At 44.4% G+C, this 27,895-nt stretch overlaps 1 protein-coding gene across 2 annotated transcripts in view; it reads left to right on the top strand.

Moving 5' to 3' along the window:
- The window catches only part of TMEM59 (transmembrane protein 59), a 28,600-nt gene extending 2,064 nt beyond the window's left edge, over nucleotides 1-26,536 (top strand). Inside the window, exons 2-8 of one of the 2 annotated variants that reach the window (XM_004588696.2) lie at nucleotides 6,461-6,566; nucleotides 7,376-7,470; nucleotides 10,312-10,464; nucleotides 11,318-11,399; nucleotides 12,918-12,999; nucleotides 18,025-18,133; nucleotides 26,217-26,536. In XM_004588696.2, coding sequence (XP_004588753.1) covers nucleotides 6,461-6,566; nucleotides 7,376-7,470; nucleotides 10,312-10,464; nucleotides 11,318-11,399; nucleotides 12,918-12,999; nucleotides 18,025-18,133; nucleotides 26,217-26,372 — 783 coding nt within the window. In that variant the 3' untranslated portion in view covers nucleotides 26,373-26,536. Of the gene's footprint in view, nucleotides 1-6,460; nucleotides 6,567-7,375; nucleotides 7,471-10,311; nucleotides 10,465-11,317; nucleotides 11,400-12,914; nucleotides 13,000-18,024; nucleotides 18,134-26,216 lie in introns of both variants that reach the window. The other variant, XM_004588695.3, reaches the window with a different exon arrangement.
- Nucleotides 26,537-27,895: the final 1,359 nt, after the last annotated feature.

Genomic DNA, 27,895 nt, shown 5'->3' with positions numbered 1-27,895 from the left:
TATAGTATGAATCAGAATGCTGGGAGAACAGTTAAATTACTTGAAAGACTACATTTCCTGGAACCTTTTGATAATATTTGTTGTTTTCTTGCAACTGTTGTGATACCTATAAATATTTTTAGTTATTCATTCCAGCTGTTCTTACCAGGAACTCAGAATCATCTGACGCTCTGTATGTCCTGTTCTTAAAACTTACTGATTCTCTACTTAAATCTGTTAGCCCATGTTGGCTGCTCAATACTATGTCAATTAATTCCATAATGATGTCAATTGTTGCTGATGGTATGTTAGTGCTTTTATTTGATCGGGATGATACTCTGCTGGCTCTGCCATCAGACCAGAGAGGGTCTTCCCAATAAGTAGTTGGACTTGACTGGACTATAAGATGATGGACTCTATGCTCGGCATATGCTTGCAAAGAGGGAATCTCAAATGAACTTGAACTATGATTAAGCAACAAGGTGGAGGAACCCACCATGTGGGGAGGGTGTGGGGAGGGGTGGGGAGAATCCCAGTTCCTACGAAATTACAACACAATGTAATTAATGAATAAACTTAATAAAAAAAATTTTTAAAAATCTGTCAGCCAAGATGTGTTTGTCATGTCATTATCTCTGAATCTCACAGCAGCCTTGCCAAGCTCTGAAGGTAACCCACGAGGCATGGTGGGGCAGAAATCCAGTCTTAAAACTGACAGAAACACTGCTGCCTCATTGTAATGAAGTTGTGCTAAAATACTTTCTTCATTATTTCCGTAATTATTGTGCTTTGCAGCTCAGGAAAAAGCAGCGTATATAATAACAAGTTAGAGGAATTTGCAAGTCCATAGTGCCTCTCTTGGTCTGATATTTGTAATTGCCAGGTAGAAATCTCATTTTAATGACTCTTTTTCAGAATTAATTTTGTTTGCAAGAAACTAGAATACTTTCCCTGTTTGTAAGTAGTTACTTTTAAATCCTTTCATCTTTTAACTGCCTTCAGAAATGCAATTGCATACTTTGCCTGCGATCTAATACAAGTGACATGTTGTGTGATTAACAAAGTTAATTAGAGCTAGCCTAGTTGATTTTTTGGAGTGTGGGATCTAGAACCATACAAACCTGGATTCCGTTTCCAACTGCACTCATCCTGTGTGTTCTTGATAATGATTTCTCGTAATATTTTTTCTTGTTGTTATAAAAGTTGATGTATGTGAAAATCAGTTACAGAAAAAAAGAAAACTTGGGTCTTGGGCCATGGTTACAGTAGGTTATGTCTCCACTTGCGGTGCTGGTATTCCATATGGACGCCGGTTCCAGACCTGACTGCTGCACTTCTGATCCAGCTCATGTGCCTGGAAAGACAGTGAAAGATGGTTCAAGTGCTTGCACCCAGTCCCCGTGTGGGAGACCAGGAGGAAGCTCCTGGCTCCTGGCCCAGCCGTGACTTGTTGAATGGGGAGTAAACCAGCAAACTGGCAATTGGAAGATACTCTTTCTCTCTCTTTTCCTCCCTCGCTCCCTGTCTCCCCACCTCCCCTTCCCCCTTCTCTCTGTAATTCTGCCTTTCAAATTAAGATAAAATAATTAGGAAGGAAGGAAGGAAAAGAGAGGCCTTCCATCCTCTGGTTCACTCCTTAGATGGCCACAGTGGCAGGGGATGAGCCAGGCAGAACCAGGAACTTGAGACTCCATCTGGGTCTCCCACACAGGGACAGGTTTGGGGCAGGGGGAAGGACAAAGGCTGCTCAAGCACTCCAGCCATCTTCTGCTGCTTTCCCAGGCATAGTAACAGGGACTCGAACCAGTGATCACATGGGATCCTGGTGTACCGCTGCAGCACAACAAGCCGTCATAACTTATTTATGTCATTGGTGGGTAAAAAGAAAACCTCACATTTTATAGACCTAGTGTGAAAATTAAAGATAATACATATAATAGTCCTGACAAAGTCCCTAACACACAGTCACCAATCATTATTTCTTCTGTTATATGTTACAAGAACCAGTTTGCTGTATATAGTATTAGTAGCATTGAATAATGAGAGAATAGTTTGCTTAATTTAGCTCATGATAGGAAATGCATATAGTACCCTCCTCCCCATCCCATGTGGTGGCTCAAAAGGCTAGTTGTCTCCCTTCAGCACCAGCATCCCATATGGGTACTAATTTTAGTCCCAGCTCCTCTTCTAGTTGAGCTCCCTGCTTGTGTTTTGGGAAGACAGCAGAGGATGACCCACCTAGGAGACTGGAAGAAACCCTAGCTTTGGATTGATTCAAGCTCTGGCTTTGGTAACCATTTAGGAAGTGAACCAGCTGACGACAGGTCTGTTTCTCTAAATTGCCCTTCAAATAAAAATACATAAATCTACAGGCCCAGCATGATGGCCTAGCGGCTAAAGCCCTCGCCTTGAACGCGCCAGGATCCCATATGGGCACCAGTTCTAATCTCGGTAGCTCCACTTCCCATCCCGCTCCTTGCTTGTGGCCTGGGAAAGCAGTCAAGGAAGGCCCAAAACTTTAGGATCCTGCACCCATGTGGGAAACCTGAAGGAAGTTCCTGGCTCCTGGCTCCGGATCAGCACAGCACCGGCCGTTATGGTCACTTGGGGAGTGAATCATCGGACGGAAGATATTCCTCTCTGTATATCTGACTTTCAAATAAAAATAAATAAATCTTTAAAAAAATACATAAATCTTTTTTAAAAAAAAAGGCATATAGGGGCTGTTCCATTATTTGCAATGCCAGTATTTCACGTGAGTGCCAGTTTGAGTCCCAGCTATTCCACTTCCATTCCAGCTCCCTGCTGATGGAAAATGGAAGAAAATGGCCCACGTACTTAGGCCCCTACACCCAGGTGGGAGACCTAGAAGAAGCCCCTGGCTTCAACCCAACCAAGTTGTGGCCATTTGAAGAGTGAACCAGTGGGTGAAATATTTCTGTATGACTCTTAGTCTCTGTGACTGTGCCTTTCAAATAAATAAAAGTAAATTTTTGACAAAAATAAAATACATATAGTCTATGAGTTCTCAGATGCCTGCCCTATCAGTTGCACTTCATGAAACTTTGCCTCAATATTCACTTGCCCCCCGCCCAAAAATGTGTACAAAAGCTTTCAATGATATCATTAAGGGAAGGGACCTTCTGATTATTTAGCTGGGATTCATTATGGCAGGAAGCATCGTTTCCTTGTGCCTTAAAGCAAAGTAGGTGCTTTAAAAGAAAGTTTTCTTTGTTTGAAAGAGTGACAGAGAGATTGATCTTGCATCTGCTGGTTCATTCTCCAAATGCCTGCAACAGGCAGGGTTGAAACAGGCTTGAGCCAGGAGCCTGGAAGTCCTTCTGGGTCTGCCATGTGGGTGACAGCCACCAGGGACCCGAGCCAGCACATACTGACTTCTCACGTGCATTTGCAAGAAGCTAGATCCAAATCGAAGCTGAGGTTCAAACTGGCACCTGCAAACATTGCAGGTGGTGGCTTAACTTGCACAAGGCCTGCCCTCAGAGGACTTGTTTTGTATCACCTGAGCCATCATGTGAAATACTTAACTGGACTTGAAGTGATAAAATAGAACATGAAATACTTGAAATAAGGGTCTGATTTCTGAGAATTGTTGATGGAATATCTGCCTTGTGCCAGATAGTACAAAAGGTGTTAAGTGTTAGCATGGTACCTCACGTACATGGTGTTCATTAAATAATACCCATCGTAATTCTATAGTAATGTATCATCCTCCTAATAGAGTGATTTGAGGATTATCTTAATTTTTACAAATGAGGAAACTGAATTTTAGATTTGGTAACCTGCCCAGAGTTGTAGAGAGTAAGTAATGAGACAACTCAAACCAGGGCTAATTTTTTTTTTAATTTTTTTGTTTTACTTGAAAGAATTGCTGAGTGAAAAGTCTTCCGTTTGCTGGTTCACTCCCCAAATGGCTGCTTTGGCCAAAGCTGTTCAAAGCCAGGAACTGGAGCTTCCACTAGGTCTCTGACATGCAGGGACCCAAGGACTCGGGCGTTCTCTGTTGCTTTCCCAGGCCATTAGCAGGGAGCTGAACACACCCTGTGGTTTTCTTAAATAGTGTTGAATAGTTTATTGGCTTGTTTTAACAAAACAAAGTGTATCTGAAAGCAAAATGGCATGTGGTCTAGCTCATGTTGATAAGCTCATGCTGTCTCTGTGGAATATTAAGAAATAAGTGACACTCCAAAGAGAATTCTTCCCATACAAAGCCTGTAGAAAAGTCCTCAGATGTAAAGTTTATCTTGATTGTTAATATACTTTCGGTTTCACCTTAGCAGTAAAAGCAGTTAGCATTGAGGTCCAAAATATGCTGCCTTCAAAATATTGCACCACAACCTTCTCTTCCTATGAAATTGTTAATGCTGTATAAATTTTATTTACCCTTCTACTAGAAAGAAATGCATGCCTTTATTATGCTGGTTGCTAACTGGTATATGCACGTACTGCTTCCTTGTTAGTGCCTGCCAGCTAATATACGGTGTATCACACAGTAAGGGGAGGTGCTCCCCCATGTACTAGCTGGTTTCAAATACTGTGTGTATTTTTTTTAAAGATTAAATTTTATTGGAAAGGCAGATTTACAGAGAAAGAGATACAGAGAAAGATCTTCTATTCACTGGTTTACTTGACCGCAGTGGCCAGAGCTGAGCCGATCTGAAGCCAGGATCCAGGAGCTTCTTCCTGGTCTCCCACGTGGGTGCTTGGTCTCAAGCCTTTGGGCCATCCTCAACTGCTTTCCAAGACCACAAGCAGGGAATTAGATGGGAAGTGGAGCACCCGGGACATGAACCTGAGCTCATACGGGATCCCAGCATGTGCAAGGCGAGAACTTTAGCCGCTGGGTGACTGTGCTAGGCCCCACTGTGTGTGTATTTAAAAAAAAAAAAAAAAAACAGCTCTTGAAGATACCATTTTTAGTCTTAGTTAGCAGTTACTGTTTCCCAGTAATGAAGAACTATATGTCCATCCTGTATTTTTTTTTTATTAAATTTATTCATTAATTACATTGTGTTGTAATTACATAGAATCTGGGATTCTACCCCCCCATGGTGGGTTCCTCCACCCCGCTGCATAACCATAGTTCAAGTTTAGTTGAAGTTCCCTCCCTGCAAGAATTTGCCAAGCATAGAGTCCAACATCCCATAGTCCAGACAAGTCCATCTACTTATTGGGAAGACCCTCTCTGGTCTGAGGGCAGAGTCAGCAGAGCATCTTCCCGGTCAAATAAAAGCACTAATATACCATCTGCAACAATTAGCATCATTATGGATTGAATTGACATGATATTGAGCAGTCAACATGCTAAAAATCAATGCGATTTCTTAACCACTTTCTGTGACCCCCCATTCACAGTTCAATTTTAGTTTATATATTACAAATGACATAATATCCATAACATAACATGATATGCTTAACATCATATCATATCAAATTAAGGCAAACATGTGGTACCTAACCTTTTGGGATTGGTTCATTTCCCTTAGCATTATGGTTTCCAGTTTGGCCCATTTGGCCACAAAGAACTGCATTTTGTTTTTTTTAATAGCTGAGTAGTATTCCATGGAGTAGATGAACCATAGCTTTCTTATCCAATCCTCTGTTGATGGGCATTTTGGCTGTTTCCATGTTTTTGCAATTACTGATTGTGCTGCTATGAACATAGGAGTGCATGTTGGTTTCTTGATCTCCCACATGGGTGCAGTGAGGCCCACAATGGTTCTCGGTTTTAAAATCTGTTATGATTAACATGGCTGTTTATTGAGCACATTCTGTGCCCAAGCACTGTGCTAGAGTATTTGTCTTCCAGAATTATGGAAGTTTTGAAGGAAATGAGTATTCTCTCCTTTTCTGAGGTGCTAACAGATGTCAGCGGGTAAAGTAACCCACACAGTCACCTGAGGGATTTGATCCTGGCTACTTGTAGTAGCACTGCCTGTATGTCACCTGCTTACTCTTGTTTGTGTTTTCAGTTGAATTACAGCAAAGCTCCATAGAACATTTGTATACATGTATACCTGGTCAGGGCCTATGTGTCACATTCAAAGCTGGTTGTGGTCCTTACCTGATAAGTCTGGAGGCTTGGTTGTGGCGGAAGGATGCTCTTGGCACCTGAAATTCTTTATTACAACTTTCTGCCTTTGTTAAAGTCTTAATTATGTCACAGACACTTTTATTTTCAATATCCCCCACAAATTGTAACCACAGGGTATGGGAAGACAGTGGTGTTTTTAGTTGCTAGGGTTTTTTTTTTTTTTTTTCCTTGATAATCTCTTTGAAATAAGACTAAAACCTCTTTATATAACAAAGGTTTGGAGCTCTACCTGACTCCTGTAATTTTTTTGAGTTATAAGATTACAGTTTAAAATAAACTATACTAACTTTGCTTTCTTTTCAATAATTTTTCCAAGAAAAAAAAAACGCTGTTTTTGGTGATCGTGTCTGTTGTTGGCCTTTCTAGGAAGAGGAGCTGTATGCGTGTCAGAGAGGCTGCAGGCTCTTCTCCATCTGCCAGTTTGTGGATGATGGGATTGATTTAAACCGGACCAAGTTGGAATGTGAATCTGGTGAGATGCTGTGCTAATGACATTAGCCACATAGAGCATTGGTGTTTTCTTTGAGTTGTATTAAGCTTTTTATTTTTCTTATAAAACAACAAGCATGCTATTTAAAGTGCTTATGTAGTATTATAATTATTATGAAGTTAGAGTTTTAGTAGGTATGCTAGAAATTTCAGGGGCTTCAAGTTTCATGTTGTTAAGACAGTGTTTGTTCTGTACTATGGATAGAATAACTTTGTCTAACCAAGCATTCTGTGTTGAAAACAGAGTGGTGATTACCCTACTCATAATTCATCCTACCTTTTCATAAGTAGTATAATTTTCCTAAGCCTTTCAGTCATAGCTGAGTTGACTTAGCTCCAAGGTTTTTTACTGAATCAAGCCTTTGACTCAGTATTTAATAGTGCATTGTTCCTTGTTGGCCATGCCAATAAAAGAAGTAACCAAAGGCTTTGTCATCTGTTAAACCACTATTCTTACCTGTGCTAAATGCAGCAGGCTTGTTAAAGAGAAACCTGTGATCAGGACACAGTGCATATTTTGCTTTTCAAACTATACTAGCGTTTTCTCCATGTATGACAGTGTTTTCAGTGAAGTAGGAAGCATCTTTTCCTTGTTGCTATGTCTTGACTCACATCTGGTCTTCTGTAATACAACCTGTTTTTGTGGTTCAATCTTCAAACTGACCATCTTTATATATGAAATTCATATGGATGAAATGCTTTTTGAATACAATTAGTTTAAAAAATGTCAAACCCCTTTTCTAATCCTTTTGTCCCTCTCCCCTTTTGTAATGTAACTTTTTTTCTTCACAGCATGTACAGAAGCATATTCCCAGTCTGATGAACAATACGCTTGCCATCTTGGTTGCCAGAACCAGCTACCATTTGCTGAACTGAGACAAGAACAAGTAGGAAACAATATTTTCTTTCAAAATTGCCTGCTTGGATGGCACTCATTCATATTGCTTCAAGTTTTTATCACCCACTTGATCCTATTTAGCAGTTGTGTGCGCGCGCACGTGTGTGTGTGTGTGTATTTAAAATTTTCTAATTTTTATCAGGAAGCAGATTTACAGAGAGAAGGAGAGACCAAAAGATGTTCCATCCACTGGTTCACTCCCCAAATGACCACAATGGCCCGAACTGAGCCGATACAAAGCCAGGAGCTTCTTCTGGGTCTCCCACATGGGTGCAGGATCCCAAGGCTTTGGGCTGTCCTCCACTTCTTTCCCAGACCACAAGCAGGGAGCTGGATGGGAAGTGGAGCAGTGGGACATATGGGATCCCAGCACTTGGAGGTGGAGGATTAGCCAGTTGCACCAACACGCCAGCCACCGTAGTTGGTTTTCAGCAAACAAAATAGTGTCTTCAAATACGAAAGTCGGACCTGGCAGCTTGGCCTAGCAGCTAAAGTCCTTGCCTTGAGCTCTCCGGGATCCCATATGGGCGCCAGTTCTAATCCCGGCAACTCCACTTCCTATCCAGCTCCCTGCTTGTGGCCTGGGAAACCAGTCGAGGATGGCCCAAAGCTTTGGGACCCTGCACCCACGTGGGAGACCAGGAAGAGGTTCCTGGTTCTTGGCTTCAGATTGGCGCAGCACCAGCCGTTGCGGTCACTTGGGGAGTGAATCATCGGATGGAAGATCTTCCTCTCTGTCTCTCCTCCTCTCTCTGTATATTTGAATTTGTAATAAAAATAAATAAAAGAAATACAAAAGTCAATTGAATAATTATTTTAGCATAATACTTCATGTTGAAAATTATATATACATCCACAATCTCATTTTGTTTCCCTTCAGTGAAAATACTATCCCCACGTTACGTATGAAAAACCTGAAACTCCAAGAAATTGATATTTCAGGGTGCTTTATCTCCACCCTAGCTGCATTGTGCTCAGTCCTGTACTCTGAGTCCAGACTTTTTTTTTGTCCTAAATTTTACCTCATACTGATTTCTTACGTAATTCAAAAGCTCACAGTTACATAGCAGTTTCAGTCCAGGAACTAAAGCTGTGGCATAGCAGACTAAGTTGTGGCCTGGAACATTAGCATCTCATATGGGCACTGGTTTGTGTCCCAGCTACTCTACTCCCAATTCAGCTCCCTGGGAAAGCAGCAGAGAGTGGTCAAATGCTTGCACATCTGCCAGCCAAGTGGAAGACCTGGATGAAACTCCTGGTTCCTGGCCCAACCATGACTGTTGTGGCTATATGGGACATGACCTAGCAATTGAAAGATTTCCTTATCTCTCTCTCTCCCTTTTACAGGTAATTAAAATAAATAATTGAGAAAAAAAAAGTTGAAATCCAGACGGTTTATCATGATCCCACCATTGATTTTTCTCTTCTGTGCCGTCTCTTAAAATTCTTCCACACTACAAGCATTGTATAAAAACATTTTAAATTTGGAATGTGCGCCTGGCACAATGTCCCAGTGGCTAAACCCTTGCCTTGCACACACTGGGACTGTGCATGTGGGAACTAGCACCAGTTCATGTCCCAGCTGCCCCGCTTCCCATCCAGCTCCCTGCTTGTGGACTGGGAAAGCAGTAGAGGTTAGCCCAAAACCTTGGGACCCTGCACCTGTGAGGGAGATCTGGAAGAGACTTCTGGCTTCTGATTTCGGATTGGTTCAGTCCAGCTGTTGCCGCCATTTGGAGAGTGAGCCAACGGATGAAAGCTCTTTCTCTCTGTAGCTCCTCTCTGTAAAAATCTGTATTTCCAATAAAAATAAATAATTTTTTTTAGAAAAGTTTAAATATTTAGGAAAAATATTTAGAAAATATTTAGAAAAAATATTCGCATGGCATAAAACTCAAAACATGTAAAGAATATGTAGTAAAAGATCTCCCCTCTCTACCCCACGTCTTAAGGGTTTTTTTGAAAAAATTATTTTTTATTTGAAAGAATTACAGAGAGAGGGGACAACATAAACCAGAGGGAGATCTTCCGTCTGCTGTTCACTTTCCAGGTAGCCGCAGTGGCTATTGCTATACCAGGCCAAAGCAAGCCAGGAGTTGGATATGGGTCTCCCATATGAGTGGCAGGGACCCAAATATTTTTTCCACTACCTTTCCCAGCCATTAGCAGGGAGCTGGATTGGAAGTGGAACAGCTGAGACCCAACCAACCTCCCATATAGGATACCAGAGTCACAGGCACTGTCATAGTGCCCCTACCCCCACATCCTGCATCGAGTGTTTCAGCCACTCAGTTGCCTTCCGTGTATATAGCTAAGTTCCCATGACAGAGGTATTTTAATGTCTATCCAAACATGTGCATATATATTATTGGTGGCAAATTGAAGTAATCTGGGATTTTAAACTTACCATAGTTATTTACATGAAAATTAAGAATTTGCTCTATGCTTGGACGTCTGCCACCACGGGGCAGACTTGGTGAATTTCTTGGCATTAGCCACAGATGTTGTGACCATCTGGGGAGTGAACCAGCAGATGCAAGTTCTGTCTCTCTCTGCTTCTGCCTCCCTCTTTGTAACTCAGGCTTTCAAATATTGTTTTCTGCTCTTTAAAAGAAATTATTTTAAATATTTTAGGTGTGATTATATTAATGTGTACATGTTAAAAAAAAGAATTTTTTCTAATGCAGATAACTGATCAAGTCATTTAATTGTGTATATTGTGTCTCAGTAAGAGATTTAATGAATCTCAATCTTCTCTTAAACAAATATAGATGTTCTCTTAAATAAATACATATATTAAAAATAATCTATTTCTCATATTTTTTTAAAGCTCATGTCTCTGATGCCAAAAATGCATCTGCTATTCCCCCTGACTCTAGTGAGGTCCTTCTGGAGTGACATGATGGACTCTGCACAGAGCTTCATAACCTCATCCTGGACTTTTTACCTTCAGGCTGATGATGGAAAAATAGTGATATTCCAGGTAACAGCGCTTCAGAGTCTTCTCAGTGCCAACCACAGATGTAAATGTGTTCATCCTAAGCAAGGACTGTGATACAGTCTGTACTCAGCCTGCCAGAAATACTTGTCATCAAATGACATTTGCCATTTATGAAAACTTGGAGCGTGAGGACACAATGTGGTTAGCCTTCCTTCTGCACACTGGAAGCCTGGTTCCCTTCTGAGTCTTGTAAATTAAGGAATGGTTAAGTTGATGAAATGAAGTCTTGAGTATAGGAGGTAAGAATGAATATGAACATAAATAGTCATGGAGTACATGGCTGTACTACTATAGAGAAAAGTGACACGACCTAATATTTAGTTGTTCACAGTGATTTTCCAAATTAGGTCATGTAAAAGAACTTTTGAAGAATCATTAGAGAACTTTTCTCCTGTCTGTTTATCCTATTATTTACCACTTGATGTGATAATAATGGCTGCTGTTCCTTGAAAGCTACCTGGTATAACATCTAATGTATGCAGTTGCCCTTGGATATCTGTGGGTGATTGATTCCTAGAATCCCCATCTCATACCAAAGCCTGAGGATGCTCAGCTCCCTTCTATTAAATGGCATTTAACCCACACTCTCAGTGTACAGTCATTGATGAACAGGGACAGGAAGCCAAACTAACTAAATAGATGATGCCAAAATTTCGTTTCTTTTCAAAGCACTAGCTTATGTTAAGAACTGCAGTTAACATATGTTGTGGTTGATGTGTTTTATTTTGTATGTTGTACTTTCATTACCCTCAGCTCAATTTAAATGTTTATGCATGTAGAACTTTAAGAAGCTTTAGAAGTACAAATGACTTAATTGCTTTCATTGTCATTTTAGTCTAAGCCAGAAATTCAGTATGCACCACAGTTGGAGCAGGAGCCTCCAGATTTGAGAGAATCATCTCTAAGCAAAATGTCCTGTAAGTCTTATTTTAAATAGCTTGGATTAAAAACATTAGCAGTGAAGTCTTTTTGTAGTGGAGTTGGTTGTGTGTGCCTTTACAACAATAGCAATTGATAGATAATTTGTGATAGAAGATGAACAGATTATTTCGAAAACAGTAGGGGCTGGTGGGGTGGCATAGTGGGTAAAATCACCTCATGGGACGCTGATATCCTGTATGGGCTCCGGGTTCGTGTCCTGGCTGCTCCAGTTCTGATGCAGCTTCCTGCTTGTAGCATGGAATGTACCCGAAGATGGCCCAAGTACCTGGGCACCTGCCACCCACATGGGAGACCTGGAAAAAGCTCCTGGATTTGACCTGGTCCAGTCATGGACATTGTGGCCATTTGGAGAGTGAACCAATCGGTGGAAGACTCTCTTCCTCTGTATCCCCTTCATCCTCTTCTTTTGCTCTCTCTCTCTTCCTTTCCTTCTCTTCCCCCATCTCTAACTCTGCTTTTCAAATATAAAGTAAATCTTTAAAAAAAACGGAATGGTTCTCTGGGTTTAATGTGCTATACAAGCTGGAGAGCTTTAAATCCAGAGTTCCCAGTGCCCCAGAGTGGAACAGATGAGCTTGTGTTTGTAAGAGATGCCGTGATGCTGATGCTGCTGACCGGGGCCCAGCCTTTGAAACTTACCACTCGGAAAGCTGCTTCACGGGCTGCTTCGAGTGTGAAGTAATCAGATATTCTGGTTTTTTCTGATATGTTAACTAAATAGTGAAACTATCCTAAAATAAGTTTATGTTATATTTCATTGCCATGCATATTTTAATTCACAGGAACATAAAAAACTAAAGCAGAACTTTTTAAAATCAGTAATTCACTCCTTATTTTAACTGCTACTTTAAGTTTTGATTGTTTTGGTAGGTGAATAATGATAGCACATAAAGGCTGTTTTAATTAGAATAAAGGAAATTTTATTGCCCAAGATCAAATGTAAGTAAACAGCATCAGTGTTGACAAAAATTTGAAGATAAAATAAAACCCATATTGTGGTAGAATATGCACTTGGGTTTTTTTTGTTTTGTTTTAAAGATTTATTTTTATTGAAACGTCTGATTTACAGATAGGAGAAACAGAAAGAAAGATCTTCCATCTGCTGGTTCACTCCCCAAGTGGTCACAATGGCCAGAGCCGAGCCAATCCAAAGCCAGGAGCTAGGAGCTTCTTCCAGGTCTCCCACATGGGTACAAGGTCCCAAGGCTTTGGGCCGTCCTCGAATGCTTTCCCAGGCCACAAGCAGGTGCTGCTGGGGAAAGAACCAGCGCCAATATGGGATCCCAGTGTGTGCAAGGTGAGGACTTTACCACGCTGGACCCTGGTTTTTGGTTTTCGATGTACTAGATGTAGTTAGGTGCAATTTAAGATGTGTCAGATTGTACTTATGATGACAGTGGGCCATCTTGAGGTTATATATATTTTATTTATAAGTAATCACATGAGATTAGCTTTTAGAATATTATAAAACTTTTACCTTTTTATTTCAGCAGATCTGCAGATGAGAAATTCAGAATTACACAGGAACTACCTTGAAGATGGACAGAGTGATGGTTTTTTCAGATGCCTCTCTCTGTATGTATTTCATTTTATATATGCAGGAGATAAAATCTGTCTCAAAGTTAACATTCCTTTTTATTATCTTAAAATTACATTCTCTGCTCAAGAGTGAAAAACCGGGCAGACATACAGTACCTGGGACCAATACCTGGTTCTGGCTTCTGACTCCACTTTGTCACTGATGCCAGACTCTGGGAAGCAGTGGTAATGGCTCCAGTGATTGGATTCCTGCCACCTATGCAGGAGCCTGGGGTGAATTCTCAGCTCCCTGCTACAGCCCTGTCCAGCCCGGGCTGTAGAGAGCATTTGGAGAAATGAACCAGTGGATGGGAGCTCTTTCTTTATGCCTCTAAATTAAAAAATGAAAGTATTTAATTTTTTCCTGGAAACTTAGTTTTGAACATTTTAGTTTGCTTAAAAGATATGTGCTGGCTACTTTTTTTTTAACTGACACACAACTATACAAGTTGATACAGACTACAATGTGACTTTCCTTTTTAAAGATGTACTTATTTATTTATCTGAAAATCAGAATAAACACCAAGCCATGGAGCTCCTTTCATCTATGACTCACTCCCGAGTGGATGCACTGGCCAACACTGAGCTAGGCGGGAAGGAGGCTCATCCAAGTCCACCCACATGGATGCAGGAGGCCAACACTTGTGCCATCTGCTGCTGCTTTTCTCAGGTCATTTGCAGGGAACTGGTTCATAAGCAGAGCATCCAGGACACAAATTAACACCATATGGGATGCTGGTACCATAGGCAGAGGCTTTATCTGCTGTGTCACAGTGTCAACCCCAAATGGGATGTTTGATATGTCATGAAATGATTGAATCAGGATAATTTTTTTAGCGTATCTGATACCTCAAACATTCATTGTTTGTGGTAAAAATGCTCTAGAGATTTGAAATACACGGTACTTTTTGTTTTTTTAAGATTGATTTATTTTCATTGGAAAGTCAGATATACAAAGAGGAAGAGAGACAGAGAAGATCTTCCATCCATTGATTCACTCCCCAAGTTGCCGCAACAGCCAAAGCTGAGCCGATCTGAAGCCAGGAGCCAGGAGTTTCTTCTGGTTCTGTTGTGCATGTGTAGAGTCTCAAGGCTTTGGACTGTCCTCCACTGCTTTCCTAGGTCACAAGCAGGGAGCTGGATGGAAAGAAAGGTGATTGGGACCCGAATTGGTACCCATATGGGATCCCAGCGCATGTAAGGCGAGAACTGTAGTCACTAGGCTATCATGCCAAGCTCTGTACATTATTTTAAAAAAACAAAAAACATTTATTTTTATTGGAAAGACAGGTTTACAGAGAAAAGGAGAGGAAGATTTTCCTTTTGCTGGTTCAACCCTTAAATGGCCACAATAGCTAGAGCTATGCCAGTCTGAAGCCTAGAGCTTCTTCCAGGTCTTCCATGTGGATGGTAGGCACTCATTCACCTGGGCCATCCTCTGCTGCTTTGCCAGGCTGTAAGCAAGGAGCTGGATGAGAGTAAAGCATCCAGGACACCAGTCAGTACCCATATGGGATGTCAGCACTTGCAGGCAGAAGATACGCCAGTTGAGCTACCACACTGGCCCTGACAATGCATTTTTTTGTTGTTGTTGTTGTTGTTTTAATATTTATTTATTTTTATTACAAAATCAGATATACAGAGAGGAGGAGAGACAGAGAGGAAGATCTTCCGTCCCATGATTCACTCCCCAAGTGAGCCACAACAGCCAGTGCTGCGCCAATCTGAAGTCAGGAACCAGGAACCTCTTCCGGGTCTCCCGTGCGGGTGCAGGGTCCCAAGGCCTTGGGCCATCCTCGACTGGTTTCCCAGGCCACAAGCAGGGAGCTGGATGGGAAGTGGAGCTGCTGGGATTAGAACCGGCGCCCATATGGGATCCTGGTGCTTTCAAGGCGAGGACTTTAGCTGCTAGGCCAAGCTGCCGGGCCCATGCATTTAGTTTTTTGGTTTTTTTTTTTTAATTTTTTTGACATTTTATTTTATTATTATTTTTTTTAATTTTTTAATAATCTTACTTAGTTGATTACGGAACAAAGGGTCAAGGGCTACAGGGTGAAAGTGGGTAATACCATTGTTTCCACACCAAAATCATTTTTCCCTGTATCTGGGGTGAGGGAAAAAAACAAAGGGAAAAGCCCCGCCCAACCTCCCACCGATCCCAGATCCCCAATGGGAGGCGCGCTCTGAGGGTTCTGCTCATACAGTTTTGATAGTTCATCAGTTCTGGATTGCTGCCAATCTCACAGTTCCAATAGCAATAAACCCTATTCAGAGTCCACTGGCTGACAGTCTCTTCATGGTTGGGGTTCTAAGATCAGCAGTTCAGTTGGAGGGATCGCCAAAGAAACTTCGTCTGAGATGATCCAAGGCATGATTCTTGCGCGAGTTTGCTAGTACAGAGTCCGACACCGTCCGTCACACCAATCAGCTTATGCACATGCTGGTCGTTGGGATTGCTGGGTTCGTTCTGTTTCCAGCCCTGTCTTCCTCGTGAACCAGCGGGTGTTGTACTCCAGTTCGATCCTGCCCGCTTCATACTCGGTCCTCACGCAAACCGGTTGGAGCTGCATTCTAGTTGGGGCGACTTCCCATAACCCCCACCAGTTCTGCCCCCTACCCTGGTTCCCATGCTTGCCAGTATTCACCTCAGGCTTGTCAAGTCTGTCCCACATCCCGTTTAGCTCTCGCACATGTCGATGGGCATTGAAGCCCAGCTCAACCCAACCAACCTACTATCCAGCCCACACTCCTACTGGCAGGTGCCCTTCTGTACAGCCACCCCTGCCCCTGTCCTGGTTTTCGTGCTGTCCAATGAGAGTGGTAGCCCCAAGGGAGGTGCCCACTATTTCCCTTCTAGGCCACACTCACTCCGAGATTATGCACTCTCCAGGTAGTTCTGGCATGTGACTTGACAGAATTAGCTACAAGTGCCAGCCTCTGCCAGCTAGTACTGTGGCTAGCCCAACCAACCCTCACCCACTCTAGTTTTTGCTTGCACAATTCGGAACAGTCAGCCCACCGTGGCCCTTCCCTTATCTAGTCCACATGAGTCCCACAGGTATTACAGCCCTGCCTAGTCTGATCTGCCCCCATCCCGACTCACGCTTTCCAATGGAAGTAGTTGTCCAGCAGGGGAGCCCACGTTCCCCTGTCAGCTTTGCCTCCTCTCCCTGATTATCACATGTGCTGTTTGGGCGCTGCAACCACATCTGGTACGGCTCATCTCACCTTGGCATTTCTTATTGTGTACTAGTATGTGTCGCAACCGAACCTGGGTCGACCCACACTCTGTTCTGGTGCTCGGACTCACCAGCGGGTGATGTGAACAGGTTCAGCCTGGTCTGCCCCCAATCTATGCCATGTGTATACCAGTGGGATAATTTCCATAGCCTGTTCTGGGCTGTTTCCTATTGTGCTTCTTGCGCTTACCTGCAGGGACTGTGTCCTGCCAGAGGAGTTGCCCAGGCTCCTCCATCAGAAACTCTCCCATTGCCAGGTTTCGCACATACCAGTGGGTCCATGAACCAGCCCTGTTCAGTTCACCTCCTGTCCTAGCAGGAACAGTGGTGTTTCCTGACTGTTCTTCAACCCAATCTGGTTCTTATTGTTGGATGTTTCAACCCAGCCATGGCTCTTCCATACCCCCATACAGCTTACACATGGTTCAGTAAGAGCTGAGACCTAGCCTAGTCTGTCATACATTTCCCCTGGTCCTGCAGAGCACCAGATGGTGTTGGAGTCTGGCCCGGCTTGGTGCTTCCATTCCCAGTCCACACTTGTGCCAAGTGGGATTACACTCGTATCCTGATCGGAACGCAGCCCCATTTACAGCCCATGCGCTCATTGGTAGGAAACTCAACCCAGCTAGGGTATCCCCTTAGCTGCCCAACCGGGCCTATACCCAGCCTTAGATCTCATGAAGGCCAGTGGTTGCTCTGATTCAACTTGGTAGAACCCCTCACTTGTCCTGTCCCCTTAGATGCTGTGGCTTAGCATCCCTGTCTTATGCAGATCAGTAGGTGCAAGGACCTACTTGGCATGAGCTGTGCTCCAACCTGATTTCTGTTGTTTCTTGTGAGTTAAGGTTAGCTCGGCCCTGCCCATTCTGTCCCCTTCCAGTGGCAGCATGGCCCACCCCACATCCTGTTAAAGGATGCACATTCAGGTGCTGCTGCCTTGACCTGCACTGACTGTTTTGGGTTCCTGCACCCGTGTGTGATGGCAGGTGGCATGGTCACATCTAGCTTAGTCCATCCCAACCCCAACTTGCGAGCTAACCAGGGGAACTTGTATTTCCACATTGTTGGGCCTACACAACCCCATAGTGTCTACCCCCAGACCAAGTTCTCTCACGTGCTGGATAGAGTCTCGACCCTGCCAAATGTGACCACTCCACCACTCCACCAAACAGTTGGGTAATGGTACCCATCACTGCCAAAGAGGCCCCCATTCATAGCATTGGTGTGGGCTGGTGTGTGACGATAAGTGATGTTCTAGTCTAACAGGCCATTTCTGTATTCCTAATTGGCCCAGAGTATCTGTCTAATCGAAATTGTCTCCTAGGTACTTCCCTCCAAACCACCAGGTCTCAGTCCCCACGCATGCCTAAAACTTCCATGACCCTGTCTCTGGGAATCACCCAAGATTCACTACTCACCTACACTAAAATTAGACTTAGTCATGGGTGTCCCCAGGCAGCAAACATATCTTAAAAAACACCAACCAGAGTTTGCCGCCGGGCAGCCAGCAGGCAAAGCCTGGCAGCACATGGTGCCCTGGCCGCCCTGGGGGAGGCCGAGGACTCGTTCACTGCCTTGTGGCAGTGTCTTTGGCGTGAGCCCCCAGCATTGGGTCCGACCCGGCGGGGGCACCCCCCACAGCCGCCACACTGTGAGGAGCGGCACTTGCCCCCAAACCCAAGGCCCGAACCCCTCCCAAACTCCCCATGCATTTAGTTTTAAAGAACCTCCTGATTACAGTGTGAAATGTTGATGCTACTGACTCTTGATTTTTTTTTTCCAGTAACTCTGGGTGGATTTTAACTACAACTCTAGTCCTGTCAGTGATGGTGCTGCTCTGGATCTGCTGTGCCACCGTTGCCACGGCTGTGGAGCAGTATGTTCCCTCTGAGGTAAGTGTACTGCCGACCCTCGGGCTGTTGGGGGCTGACCTTTAAATGCCCTGTTTGTTTAACTAACAAAACAAGGCCTTTCTGCTGGTGGAATAAGAGAAGATGTGGTTTTAAGGTCATTGGGTTGGCACATGTGTAAATGAGCAGTTAACAGTACAGGAATATCCAGTCCACAGTTCTGTGCTGGCTGCCGTCGTGTTGTAAATGTTGACCGGCTTTGTCTTGGCTTTTGTGAGAAGAGCTGAACATGGTGGCGTCTGTTTCTGAGATGGAACTTAGGAGAGAAGAACTGCCAGGACCACTTAAAACCTTAAAATAATTCCCACGAGCGTGAAGGAGTAACCACTGCTACAGAAGCAGCCCGGCCTGCGAGGGGTTGGCTTTGAGTTGTTAGGCTGTGGTATCTCACCTGTGGAGAGGGACACGGTTGTGACTCAATGATTACAATAGAACTGTCCCAAGACAGAGCCCTGCACAGATTCTTGTTTCAGTAATTCAATCTAGCATTCAGGAAAAGTCAGTTAGCTGTATAGCTTAATATAGGATAGTATCTGTTGTCTAACAGTGAAACAGAAAAAAGAAAGGGAATTAAATCATTGTAAGTTGTTGGCCTGCGCTTAGCATGTTGCTTGAACAGCAGTCTTCCTAACAAACTGAAGATAAATAAGATTCACATATAAACAGTGATTAAGATAATATTATGCTTAATGACTTTTATGAAGGTGATAGTCATCCAGAGACTGGAAAAATAATGGCAGAAAGTAACATTTATCTGCTTCGTCAAATTTACAGCCTGTTTTCAGATTGTGTATGTTGGTCCAGTGTCCGACAACATTCTACAGCAGGTTTTATTATCTGCTTTGTACATCATAAGAAGGCTTCAAACATCTAAGTAACCCTCCTGAAACCACATAGCTTTGCAAGTATTGAGGCTAGAATGAAGTTCATTTAAAAAAAGGATTTATTTGAAAGGCAGTATTGCTTCCCATTGCAAAATGAGCACAGTGGGGAGGGACATGGTGTACAACTAAGAAAATAAATGAACCTAAGACCGGTGTGACAATTCGACTAATCGTCTACTTGCAAGCACCACCATCCCATATGGGTGCTGATTCGTGTCCCAGCTACTCTACTTCTTGTTCTCCAGTCCTGCTCTCTGCTTATGGCCTGTGAGAACAGCAAAGGATGGCTCAACTTCTTGGGACCCTACACCTATGTGGGAGACCCAGAAGAGGCTCCTGGCTCCTGGCTCCTGGCTCCTAGCTTCAGATGGACTCAGTTCCTGCCGTTGTAGCCATTTGAGGATTGAACCAGCGGATGGAAGATCTTTCTATCTCTACTTCTCTTTGTTAATCTACCTTTATGATATAAAGAAAAGTAAAAAAGAAACACACACAGGGTAAAGATTATTAAAAAGCCAGCAGCAAAGACCCCCTTCCCTTTTCTAAGGAAGGGAGGTCGACCCAAAAGGCTTGCTGCCTCAATTGTTTATTGAATTATTTGAGGAGTCAAATTACAGGGATTGATGTGGCACAAGTTTTGATAAGCACAGCTCACATTCCTGCTAACCAGCAACTGCTTGATGATCAGGAAGCGACAGCGTGACTCTCAGAAGCACCCGCCTGTGGCCTTGGATGATTACCCAGCTGTGGGCCCTGCCCACAGGCCTTCACCGTGGCCTTGAACCTGTGCCCAGTTATGGACCATTGCCCGCAGTTCAACTTCAGTCTCCAGCACTAGCAATTGGAAAAGATTCCAGCACAATGTGCACTGCTCTTCCTTATCAAGTAACACTGTTTGGGAGTTTTATGTGTGTGCTTTTTTTTTTTTTTTACAAACCACCTGTTACAGGCAGAGTTAAACTGAGGGAAAAACAGAACAAAATCTTCACTGGTTCACTCCCCAGATGGCCACAATGAAGCCAGGAGCTTGGGACTGCATCTGTGCCTTTGACAAGAGTGGCAGAGATCCAAACACTTCGGTCATCATCTGCCAGTTTAGCAGAGGGCTGGATTGGAACTAGAACAGCCAGTAAACAAACCATGCTCACATGGGATACCAGCATCATGGACACCAGCTCACTGTACTGTACCACAACACCAACCCATGAGACCCATTTGCTTTAACTGACAATGTGCCATCTTACCTGTGACTGCCAAAGTTAATTGTGTACATAAGAGTTGTATACAGGGCCTGGCACAGTAGCCTAGTGGCTTGAGTCCTTGCCTTGAATGTGCCCCAGGATCCCATATGGGCGCCGGTTCTAATCCTGGCAGCTCCATTTCCCATCCAGCTCCCTGTTTGTGGCCTGGGAAAGCAGTCAAGGACGGCCCAAAGCCTTGGGACTCTGCATCCACATGGGAGACCTGGAAGAGGCTCCTGGTCCCGGATTTCAGATTGGCTCAGTTCTGGCCATTGCAGCCACTTGGGGAGTGAATCAGTGGATGGAAGATCTTCCTCAGTGTCTTTCCTCCTGTCTCTATCTGACTTTCCAATAAAAAATAAATTTCTTAAAAAAAAAGAGTTGTATACAGTGTTGTGGAAAACACTGTGTGCGGGGATTGTTAGTAAGACTTATATGGAGCAGAGGTCCTCCCCTGAGCTGTGAAGACTGGGTGCTGAGATACAAGCTAGCAGGGAGGAGGGCAGACAAAAATAAACTGCTTAGGAAGTTAACAGACTTACATTAGCACTTTTTTTTTTTAAGATTTATTTATTTTCATTAGAAAGATATACAGAGAGGACAGACAGGAAGATGAAGATCTTCCATCCAGTGATGCACTTCCCAAGTGGCTGCAACAGCCAGAACTGTGCCAATCAGGAACCAAGAGACAGAAGCCTCTTCCAGGTCTCCAACACAGGTGCAGGGTCCCAAGGCCTTAGTCCTTGACTGCTTTCCCACAGCACAAGCAGGGAGCTGGATGGGAAGTGGAACAGCCAGCATTAGAACCGGCACCCATATGGGATCCCAGTGCATGCTAGACGAGGACTTTAGCCACTGGGCTACTGCGCCAGGCCCTTACATTAGCTGTAAAGCAAATGGTTCCAGTTGGACTGGATCAGAGGAACTTTGAATTTTGGTAATTGGGAAGAATACTGCACAATTCCTCTTTTATGATATGAATGTACTGATGCGATTCTCCTGCTGCATTACTTGATCTGTTCCCTGATGGCCGTCATTTAATCATTCTGTTGTTCCTGATAGAACAAACTATGTGCAGCTTCCACAACTTCCCCGGGAGCTGCCTCACGTAGTCCACTTTGTCCTGGTAACAGACCCATGGGGATAAATCTTGTTGACCACCCACAACCCTGTGACATTTTATTCCCTTTTTTCTTGTATTCTTATTTCTTCTCCTTATTCCCAGGATGCCCCTTGTAAAAGAAAGAGGCACGTAGACCGCGGTAGACATAGCGGTGGCCTTGCAGTGAGATTTGGCCCGATAGATTCACTGCAACCTGGGTTCTTTCTCGTCCCCAGACTCCTCACAGAGCCCCTTTCTAAGTTAGCTCATTTAGGCCTCACGGGGACACGTGGGCTGCCATTAACCTTCTCCACTTGGAGGGAGAAGGAGCTTTATCAAGGGAGGGTTTGTCATGACCTGGTACACCCCATATACCAGGAAGTGCTAGGATGGGACCGGAGACAGCCTCACGGAAAAGTGTTTGCTCTGAAGTCTCTCTGGTTAACCTGGAATCATAGTTAGACGCTTCCCAGCAAAAGCCAGTCCTCTGGCACCCTGTTTGACACTGGGAAGACACATACCCTTGGACCACATGGCTCTGCCTTTTGAGTTGGGATGCTCAAAACTGTCTTATGCAAAGAGTTCTGGATGGGAAGTTGATGGTTTGGCTCCCCCATCTCCTGACTTGACTCAGGGAAGAGCCCCCTCTTGGAAGTTGCTCACGCATAGCAGTGCTCCTGTGGTGCTGAGGGTTGGAGCTTGTAGACCTGTGATCTCTCCCGCCTTTTCAAAGGACTCTTCAGCTTTCTCTTTTAGATGTGTTTCTGCTGTGATGAATTGTTTTGATTATATAACTTTAGTTATAGACAGATTTTCTCCCTTTTTTTTTTGTTTTTAAAGATTCATTTATTTTCATTGCAAAGTCAGATATACAGAGAGGACAGAGAGGAAGATCTTCCGTACAATGATTCACTCCCCAAGTGACTGTGCCAGTGCTGCCCCGATCCAAAGCCAGGAGCCAGGAACTTCCTCCAGGTCTCCCATGTGGGTGCAGGGCCCCAAGGCTTTGGGCCGTCCTCAACTGTTTTCCCAGGCTGCAGGCAGGGAGCTGGATGGGAAGTGGAGCTGCTGGAATCAGAACTGGTTCCCATATGGGATCCTGGGGCACATTCAAGGCGAGGACTTTAGTTACTAGGCCATTGCGCCAGGCGCTTCTCCCTGTGTTTTTGCTTTCTTTAGGGGAAATGCATATTCCCCTGTTTGTCTCCCAGCCCCTATGATTGTAAATCAAGAAGCATACACAGCGTGCTTGGGGCCCTGTTGGCCGCTATTACACTCCTTCTAAATATTAATTTCCTATCCAGCCCTGGTTCCTGTGCATTCCAGTATACAGCAGACTGGTCCAGTGCATCCCACATCCCATTCAGCTCTTGTACATGTCAGTGGGCATTAAAACCTAGCTCAGTCCAACCAACCCCACCATCCAGTCCACAATCATGCCAGCAGGTTCCACCGCCTGTCTAACCAGGACCATCCTTAGCCCTGAACCCACTCCCAGTCCTGGATCTTACACTTTCCAGGTTATTCTGTAGTCTACCTTGACAAAATTTATCCCCAGTCCCAGCACTTGCCAGCTCATGATGCTGCGAAGCCCAACCAACCTGCACTTACCCTACTCATGCACCAGTGGATACAGTCACTTAGCCCAGCTTTGTTCTCCCCGTAACCCGGTTCACATGTAGGCCAACAGGTGTTGTGCCTTCCCAGCCTGGTCTACTCCAGTCCCAGCTCTCATGCTCACTACTGGTGGCAGTGGCCCAGCAGGGCAGATCTTCAGCCCCCTACCAGCCTTGTACCCTCCTCATTCTGCCCTAGCTCTCGCATGTGCTGGTAGGTGCTGTGGCCAAGTCTGGCATGGCCCGCCTCACCTCGGCATTTGCTGCCTAGTACTGTAGGCCAACCTGGCCCTGGCTGCCCTCAGTTCAGCTTAGGCTGGTGGGTGTTACAGCTTATTCCAACCCAGCCAGCCACCCAGTCTTGACTCTAATGTGAACTGACTGGTGTTGCATTTTGACCCAGCACATCCTACACCCTATGCTGGTTCTCAAATCTGCCAGTGGGTGTTGTGAACTGTCCCAGGCTGGCCCACTCCTAGACTGACCCACACATATACTTCTTGGTATTGTAACCTGGCCTGGTCTGAGCTGTTCCCAGCCTTCCTGCAGGGACTGTCCTGACAGAGAAGTTCCCCAAGCAATTTTATCAGGTCACTTACTAGTGGCAGATCTCTTGCACACCAGTAGGTCCTTGACCCAACCTGATTGGCCCACCTCCTGTCCTGGCAGGAACAGTGGCCTTGCCCAACTGGCCCACACCCATTCTGGTTCTTACTTTTGGGTGCTACAGCCCAGCCACAACTGATCCATGCCCAGACACAGTTCTTGCATAGTTCAACAGGGGCAGATCTAGCCCAGCCCAGCCTACATTCACCCTGGCTCTCACAAGTTGCAGCGGGTGCTGGAGGCTAGCCCAGTCTGGTGCACTTCAGACTCAGTCCACACCCATGCTGGAACACTGCAGTCATGTCTAGCCCAGATCACCACCTCCCATTCTAGCTCTCATGCTCACCAGTGAAAATCAGAGCCTGCCTGTGGTATCCCCTTAGCTCCTCAACCAGGCCTGCTTCCAGCCACAGATCCTGCATGTACCATTGGTTGCTCTGACCCAGCTCGGTACAGTCCATACCTCAGCTTGGCCTTTACCATGGGATGCTGCAGTCTGGTCTGACCTCCCAGCCCCTAGTTCCAACTCTTCCTGGCAAGTTTTGCCCAGCCCTGCCCAGTCTACTCCCATCCCTGGCTAACACAAACTGTTAGGCGTGATAGCCTAGCCTGATATGACCTGCTCACCAGCCTACTCCTGCACATGCCAGTAGTCTAAGGTTGGCCCGGCTCTGCCCAGTCCATCCTCCTCCACATTGGACCCCCACACTTGCCAGCAGGTGGAGCTACCTTGCCTGGCCTGACCAACACCCAGGCCTGAATCACATGCTCACCAGCAGGAGCTACAGCCCACCAGGGGGCGTTTCCCAAGTTTCACCACCCTCCATCTTGGCCTTTTTATGAGCTGATAAATGTTGTGACTTGACCTGCCCCACACACCATTTTTGGGTGCCCCTGCAGGTGCTGCAGCCTGGGCCAGTCCAGCCTGTTCCAAGCCCCAGTACCCATGAGTGCCTTAGGGTTCTCTGGCCTTCCTGGCTCAGCCTGTCACTACTTCAGTTCTTAAGCAAACCAGCAGAAATTGCAGTTCACATGGATGGACCCATATATCTCCCACAGAACCAGTCTCCAGACCTGGTTCTCTTGCATGCTAGTCAGTGTCGTGGACCAGCCTAACATCCATACCCTGTTCTAACTCTCACTGCGGTTGCTGTGACCTAGCCCTGCCAGGTAGGCCCCCAGCCCTAGCTTTAGTGTGTGCCCTTGAGTGGTAGTCGGCAGTGATCCATGCTAATTAACCCAGCTTGAAACAATTCAAGCAGTTTATCCTCAGTCTGTTTAGAGCTGGTGGATTTGCCTGATTCCTCATTTCTGACCCTTCACATACACGGATGAGTTATTTCTTAGCCATCCCTCGAGAAGAAAACACCTATGGGATACTCCGGTACCGTCTCACAGTGAAAACTGGAAATGCTAAATCTTCAATCCTAAAACCAATCCTTATGGTTACAGATATTCATCACTAACCAATACTTTGTCAGGCATACTGTTCCTGCTCATATGTATAAAAATGTTTGTGTACTTTTTATGATTGCTTTATGAAATTATCATTGCTTTCTTTCTCAATATTTATTTATTTGAAATAAGCTGAAGCCAGGAGAGACAGAAACAGAGATCCTCCATCCCCTGATTCACTGCTGAAATGGCTGCAGAGGCTGGTCCAAAGCCAGGTGCCCAGAGCTTCCTCTGGGCCTCCCATCTGGGTGCAGGGACCCAATGCTAGAACCATTGTCCACTGCTTTCCCAAGCATATTAACAAGGAACTGGATTTTGAGTGGAACAGTGAGACTAAAACCAGCACCAACATGGGATGCCTGCACCTCAGGAGACAGCTTTACATACTGCACCCCTGCACAGGTTCCCATTGCTTCCTTCCTGTAACTCAACAATAAAATAAAGTGCTCGCTTTTTACTCCCATGCTTTTTGGGTTAATTTGAAAAATTAAAATGAGTTTGGGTTTAGAGTGCTGTGACTGTGCAGATGTTCACAAGTAGAACCAAGCACAGTGATTAGTCAGTGTAACAGAAGCATAAACCTGAATTCTTTGATGTTTTCCCAGGAGAAGCTGCATCCCTCCAGTTGTGGATCTATTTGTTTTGTTGGAACTTCCCTCCCGTTTTCTAAGTCATCTCAGCTCTTGCTGCCTCTTGTTTTCTCTATTTTTTCCTTTCAGGGATGTTGCTGAAATACCATCTTAAGTCATGTTTTTTGTCCAGAATACTTGGTGGTAAACTTGTTAAAGATTTATTTTTATTTATTTGAAAGGCAGAGTTAAATAGAGAAGCATCGGGGAGAGAAGTAGTAAACCTCTTAACACTTTTAGAAAGATGTGATATTCTTGTGTTTGATCAATAGTAAATTCTTTTACTACTCAGTAGGAGAACTGCGACCATAAGGGCTTGATCGCTTAGGGTGTCTCTGGGACGCCCGCATCAGTGCGTGTAGACTTGGGGAAGTTCCTGGGCCGCTCTGTTCCCTACAGACTCAAGATCAGCCGTCCTCCATAGACAAAATAAAAAAAGAGAGAAAACTTTGAATTGTTCTTTGAAGACTAACTTGAAGAGATTCCTAATTGTCAAGTTGCTGATACATTTTGCTTTTTTTTTCTTTTGCAGAAACTGAGTATTTATGGTGACTTGGAATTTGTGAATGAGCAAAAGCTAAATCGATACCCAGCCTCTTCTCTCGTGCTTGTGCGAACTAAAACTGAAGATCATGAGGAGGCAGGGCCTCTCCCCACAAAAGTGAACCTCGCCCAGTCAGAGATCTAAGCTGCTTTTTTTTTCTTTTTTCTTTTTTTTTTTTTTAAGAACAGCTGAATTGACATCAAAGTTTCCATTCTTCATAGAGCTTTTTAAGATGGTTTCATTGGAGATAGGTCTTAAGAAATCAATACAAAATGCAAATAAAGTTACCCAAATCCATGAAAACTGTATTTGCCGTAACTTTACCTTTATTTTTTTCCTAGTAATTTAAAAGATCGATGTTTGGGTTTATATTTTTATTTTACTAACATCTGTAGCTACTGGACTTGTTGGCATTAGTGTTTGTCCCTTTCTTAGTCAAACTCTATGAGCCGATCCTTCTTGCCTCCCTCCTCTGTGACACTGTCAGGTCTACCTTACTCCATTAGCTGAATGTGTAGTAGAATGTGATGCTTCTGCCCAGGATCAGCCCACGAAGCTGTAATTGGAAGTTTAGTAGGAAATGCCCTTTAATGACACTACAGTTTCAGTTGTGTTGAACTGAAATCATTAAAATTGTATTTGAATAATTATCTGCTGGAATCGGCATATCATATGTTTCTAGTCCTATCCCTTCTCAACCCAGAAAGAATTTAAGGTATTGTGTGTCTATCTGTTGCTGTGTGATAAAATGGTTAGGGAACATAGGGGAACACATATGAGCCTCTGAACAACACATACTGTGTTATTTTTGCACAGGCTATGCTATACATTTTTGTTGGATAAGTCTTAGCAGAAACGCTGTTTTTCCTGTTAACTAGCTAGTGAAGTAAAAATGTTTTCAGAGAACTCTTGGTTCTGACAGTAGGAAACTTCTTTGAAAAATAATTAATAGCAAAAAAAAAGCAAGCAGCTGATATTTGGCCAAAATTGCTCTTATTATCACTCCTTTATCTGTCTAGATTTAAACCAAAGAATGATACCAGATAACACCAGAATCAATGTAACATGTTCCAAACCTTTGCAAACTTGAACTTCCTAGTTGCAGACTACTGCTAAGAATTGCAGTAGGGTCACTGCACTGAAGGATTGAGTCAGAGGCATACTGTCAGCCCGTAGTGCTTCCGCTGATACTCCACTTCCTTTGACATTTTAAGTCCTTGGCTGTGAGGCTCTTTGTGACCCATATTACTGATGGGATGGCCCTCTGGGGACTGGTCTCAAGGGGCTGATCTCCACGTGAGTGTCGCCTGGTGGACCGGCAGGGCTGTTCCTCAGATCCAATCTTACCAAACTGCTTTGTGATAGGCCAGATTTTAATTTTATTTAGAAGAAGGGCACTCCCCAAGGGCCCGCTACAACTAAGCTAACAGGGCTGAAACAGGAAGCCTGGAACTTAACTTGTATCTCCCACACGGGTGGCAAGAACCTGATGACTTGAACCATCACCTTCTGCCTCCCAGAGTCTCCATTAGCAAGCAGCTGGAGTGGCCACCAAACAGGCACTTCATTATATGAGATAAGAACATCCCAACCACCAGGCCCAGTGCCTGACCCTGGGCCAAATGTTGAAACGCAGCACCGGTCAGCTGAGCGTTTTCCCTCCAAGT

The sequence above is a fragment of the Ochotona princeps genome, chromosome 2 (genome assembly GCF_030435755.1).
Source record: "Ochotona princeps isolate mOchPri1 chromosome 2, mOchPri1.hap1, whole genome shotgun sequence".
In the NCBI taxonomy this organism is placed as follows: Eukaryota; Metazoa; Chordata; class Mammalia; order Lagomorpha; family Ochotonidae; genus Ochotona; species Ochotona princeps.
The sequence above is the reverse complement of the archived record's forward strand: the minus strand, read 5'-3'. Positions and strand labels throughout refer to the sequence as shown.